The sequence below is a fragment of the Chionomys nivalis genome, chromosome 1, assembly GCF_950005125.1.
Source record: "Chionomys nivalis chromosome 1, mChiNiv1.1, whole genome shotgun sequence".
NCBI lineage: Eukaryota > Metazoa > Chordata > Mammalia > Rodentia > Cricetidae > Chionomys > Chionomys nivalis.
This window is the reverse complement of record NC_080086.1, coordinates 72,573,719-72,579,011: the sequence shown is the minus strand read 5'-3', so window position 1 is coordinate 72,579,011 and position 5,293 is coordinate 72,573,719. Positions and strand designations below refer to the sequence as shown.

Sequence of the window (5,293 nt, the reverse complement as noted above, 5' to 3'; positions counted from 1 at the left end):
TTCTGAGACTCCTTGTCCCTCCCCTTCATCATTTGTGATGACTCTTCTACCCTACCCTGTCACATATAAAAGACCTTGTCAGCACACAGCCTGACAAGATTTAGTCTTCCCAGGTGTCTGGTAAGTGTGTTCACAAGAGGAAGACTCCTCAGCAAAGGCTAGTCTACTTAGATCTGGGAAAAGAGACAAAGCAATGTTATAAAATGTTCTAGAAGTATTGGTAACTCAGTAGAGGCCCAAGCTGCCTTTCTATCCCTAGGACTGTATATTCCTAAAATCTCAAGAGAAGGAGTTGAGTATATGGGGATGCCAGACAGCTCTTTTGAACTAAGAAATCAAGACAAGAGACATTATGTAGGAGAAAGTTTGCTGTGTTCAACACTCCTAGAGTTTTTTTCTCTTTCTTCTTCAAGAGAACTGCTGATTTGGAATTTAAATCCAAGATTGCCCTCTGGTCAGCATGGCTCAGAACAATGCATACCATATCCTCTTTGCATGCCTGATATTCCTAGCATGCAGCCAAGGTAAGCTAGCTGCAGCATGATCCCTACAGGTTTGAAGGCTTTACTCCATTCCTATAGATGTTTGTGTTCTTTGGAGAGGGGCATGGTAAATATTGGAGATTGTGACTTCGCGAATCACAGACAAATAAATCCTCAACTACCAGAAAATTTGAATTGGGATATTAATCCATCCTTTGTTCATGATAACTAACGTTTTCTTATTTGTTATGGTTAAATCTAGACATCTTTATTAATTAATGGAGGCTTTATGCTGCTGGGACTCTTATGTAAGAAAAGGTATAAAATACAAAAGAAAGGTAACAGCTTCAGAAAAAATAAAGATACAACTGTGGAGAAAAAAGAATCCCAGAAATTAATAGTGAGCTATTGTCTCAAGGAAAGAGATCCTGGGAATGAAAAGTAAGAAAGGAGGACAGAAGTCACTCTACTGCCTCTCTTATATCCTTGCATGCTGAGAGAGGGACTTGCTTCAACAACAGGTGTCTCAGCATCCAGGCTTTGTCCAATTCTCAACATCTCCTTCACTCTCCTCTTACACTCTCTAGGCCAGAAGGCTGAAGAAGGTTTGCCCACAGCTGAAAAGGATCTTCCTTCTGCCATGATCAACTGCCCAGAAGGTGCTAATGCCTATGGTTCCTACTGCTACTACTTTGTTGAAGATCGTTTGACCTGGGGAGAGGCAGATGTAAGTGAAAAGAGAAATATGAGAAGAGAAAGCTATCTGAATAGAGTGTTAACCTTTTCTAGTCACTTCATAAGATAGGTTTGATCACCTATTTGCCCCACCTACCTGAGTTTGTCCCTTGCTGGTAACTTTTACTCTGAATTTTTTGGGCAGAAAACTTAATGCTCAGTCACGGTGTCATCAGGAGCATTTCTGCACTGTCCTTTTTCTCAAACATTCTTTAGTGGGGCTAGTATATTGTTCAAAACAGCCCTTCTCCATTGAGCAATCTATTTTCTGTCTACATGCTTACAGCTCTTTTGCCAGAATATGAATTCGGGGCACCTGGTGTCAGTGCTCAGCCAGGCCGAGGGCAACTTTGTGGCTTCTCTGGTTAAGGAGAGTGGTACTACAAATGCCTATGTCTGGACTGGACTCCATGACCCCAAAAATGTAAGTATGTGGCCCCTTATCTTCTAATACACAGGTGAAGGAGAAGTGGGAGAATCAAGTCTAGATTGTAAAAAGCCAATTTTACAACAAGTATAGAAAAGCAATGTGTTTGTGGATGCTAGAATATATGAGCATGTTGAGGTTCACTGCAGGTTGTTATGGAGATAGCTGGGACTCAACTTCTTAAAAGCTCCATGTATTCATGGTCAATCATATTGCATTTACTGAGATGTGTTTTTTACATATCCATTACAATTTATTGTGTATCTTGTAGATTTGTGTTAGAAGAGAATCCTTTTGGGATGACAGAAGAAAATAATTTATTGCCTGATTTTGGTGAATCTGTTGCTTTACCAATCCAACCCGTCCTATCTAGTATTGTGCTGAAAGTTGTTAGGTTTAACTTCAAGAAAGAGACTCTAGGAGCAGTTTCTGTGATACACGTTTTTGGTTCTTCGTAAAATTCAGAGTACTTCTCTGAGGGACAGTTGAAGAAAATGAATATTTCAGTAAGGCACAAAAGCAAAGAAACACTATGGTTCTTAAAGGGAGTATGATCTTTATTTTTGTCATATATTTTGGTCCATTTCTTAAAATGCACGTGGTCCAAGAGTTTCTACAAAATTCTGTGTAACATTGGCTCAATTTGACTCGTTCACTGTAGAACCGACGTTGGCACTGGAGCAGTGGATCTGTGTTTCTCTATAAATCATGGGCCACTGGAGCTCCAAGCACGAACAATCGCGGTTATTGTGTGGCACTGACTTCAAACACAGGTAGGAGAAAAAGATATTGCTGTTTGCTTCTTCAACTCAGTTCTGGGGACAGACCTTAGGGTGCAGAAAAAGAAAGGGTTACTTATGCAAGAAATAAAAGTCTTCTTTTTATCCTATCTTGAGTCTTAGAACTAGGTGAGACCATACTTCTCTTTCTGACCTTTTTCATTAATTTGTAGCATACAAGAAATGGAAAGATGAAAACTGTGATTCACTGTACCCCTTTGTCTGCAAGTTCAAAAGCTAAAGTCATCTGAACAATAGACATCCAGACCTTCATTACTATGGATTAGAAAATCAAACAATACTATCTATCCACCACAAAATAGATACTCTTTTCTGTTGAATTACAACAGACTTGCAGTATTTTTATGCACCCCAATTTTTACACCCTGATCTAATGAAAATAAAATTGTGTCCTCCACTTGTGTTGTCATCTGTGTTCACTGCTGCTAATGGCTGGGTGTTGTAGGAGGCTGTTTGTATGTTCTCCACTGTCTAGAACTGAAACAATCACTCAGAATCTAAATTATTTGCAATACTCTTCGGCCAATAGCTTAAGCAAGAATTTCTCGCTTGCTCTTATATCCCAAACTTGCCCATCTCCATGAATCTGTGTATTGCCACATATCTGTGGCTTCCTGGATAATGTTCCATCCCCAGCATCTGTCTCTGTCGGGGCTACCTGACATCTCCCTGATTCTGCCTTTTTTATCCCAGTATTCAATTTACTTTTCCCTGCCTAGTTCTATTCTGCCCTGCTATAAGCCCAAAGCAGTTTCTTTATTCATTAACTAATAAAGGCAACACATATACAGAAGGACTTTGCACATCAGCTGGGTACCTGAGCAAGAAGGGAGTCTAGCACTGTCAAGCTTAATCTGGCATAGCCATTGTTAAAAATACAGCCTTCATCAACTATTAGTGCCTTTGTTTGTGATAAATTTGGATCACATACATTCCTTGTGTTTGCTTAGGCTGTGTTTTGAAGAAATAGTGAATGGCAGGGGTATTTTGGTACATAATACATGGGGATTTTACAAGCTTGAATTCTAAGGAAACCACATTTTTGTATACAAAAATCAATTTGAAGCCATAATTTATTTGAGATTTTACGGAAAATTGCTTGATCTAAAATATTGAATGAATTGGTGACCAACATATTGGTAACTAGAAGTATAAAAGTCAACATAGATTTTAAATGGCATTCTTTGGATGAACTAATAGATAAACGCATGATTATTTATGTAAAGAAAATGTATAAAAATAGTTATTTTCCCCTTTAAGGAATTTATTTTCCAAATGCAATCAAGAGTTAGAAATTTAGCAATGTAATTCTGCCTAAGTACCTAATACCAATAAGAGTATTAAATAAAATGTGATGTACCAATTCAGTCTAATAAAAGAACACTCATTATCAGTCTGAATTATAACTATAACCAGACTATATGGAAAATGAATAGATTAAATGTGTAAATTGACATATCTATAGAAGATGCAAATAGTTTCAAAGGAAAATACGTAAAAGATAAGATAAAAGTAAAAATAAAAACATTAAAATTTATTGATATAAGATTACCTAAGAATTTTTAATTGTGCCTCTATCATATGAGAGGCAAAATAATAAAGCAATAGTTGAAGATAGAGTTCTAAATATAGTATGTAATAAAAACAAAGTGTAAAATAATATATAATTAAAATATTGCATAATGATTGTAAAAACAACTTGTGCTCACATGGTCCATATCTCAAGATCAAGCAGATATCACACATTACAGATCATTTGGTAAGATAAAGGCAGAACTGTAGGAGGGGGACAATTGTTCTTCCCAACAGCCCAGTTAGCTTAGACCCAAAATAATCACGCAGAAACCATATTAATTAAATCATGGCCCATTAGCTCTAGGTTCTTATTGGCTAATGCTTACATATTAATTTAACCCATCTCCATTAATCTGTTTATCGTCATGTGGCAGTGGGTTACTGGCAAAGTTTTAGCACAACTGTCTCCGGCAGCTCCATGACTTCTCTCTGTCTCTGCCCTCATTTCTCCCAGAATTCAGCCTAGTTTTTCCTGCCTACCTACTTTCTGCCTTGCTATAGGTTTAAAGCAGTTTCTTTTCTTTTTTTTTTTTTTTTTTTTTTTTTGTCTCTAAACCATTTATTTCTCCCGGTCGGAGGGTGGGCATTGCTACGTGTGGTCGAAAAAAACAGAACGCTGAGTGCAGCAAGGCTCCAAGAACAGCGATGCAGGTAAGTTATTAGGCCAGCACTCAGGCGAAGGTGAAACCGGTCCAGCCCACGTTGGCTGTGCTCATGTCTTAATAGTTGATGTAGATCCGGTCAGGGCTGATGTGCAGGCGATCAGCCAGCAGGCCGCACAGCAACTTGCTGTAGGTGCAGTTCTGCGCACCGCCGATCTTGCCGATGCTGTGCAGACTGCATAGGGCGCAAGGGTCGCTAGAACCGCTAAAAGTCATTAGCTGGTCCCGGACCACGTGCACTGCGATGTACTGTGCTGGCTTGCCGGTGGCCTGCGCCAGTGCTGGGTGAGCTCGGAGAGAAGCCCCTCTGGCACTGAGGTGCGGGGAACGTTGGTGTTCACGGTGAACATCGGCATGGTGGCGGAGGGATTGCACGTGGGGATTAAGGACAGTGAAAGGCGGGATGTGCTCAAAGCAGTTTCTTTATTCATTAATAGTAATCACAGAGAGGACTCTCACATTACCTCCACTTTTCTGTTTGAATAAAAAGGAAGTTTTTAACTTTAACACAGTGAAATTACCCATAACAAAGCAGTTATCAAGCAAGAATTGCAGTCACAATATTTATATCGACTTTATCTTTTGTCATAACTAAGGAAAACTATAACTATA

The 5,293-nt window shown here is 39.0% G+C and overlaps 1 protein-coding gene and 1 pseudogene across 1 annotated transcript; one reads left to right on the top strand and one right to left on the bottom strand.

Moving 5' to 3' along the window:
• The first annotated feature begins 460 nt into the window (after positions 1-460).
• LOC130875507 (lithostathine-2) lies at positions 461-2,664 on the top strand. Its single transcript, XM_057771436.1, has 5 exons — positions 461-524; positions 1,070-1,209; positions 1,504-1,641; positions 2,306-2,417; positions 2,597-2,664. The coding sequence occupies exons 1-5, from the start codon at positions 461-463 to the stop codon at positions 2,662-2,664; spliced, it is 522 nt and encodes a 173-aa protein (XP_057627419.1).
• Positions 2,665-4,690: 2,026 nt separating this feature from the next.
• On the bottom strand, positions 4,691-5,037 carry LOC130875513 (macrophage migration inhibitory factor-like; annotated as a pseudogene).
• Positions 5,038-5,293: the final 256 nt, after the last annotated feature.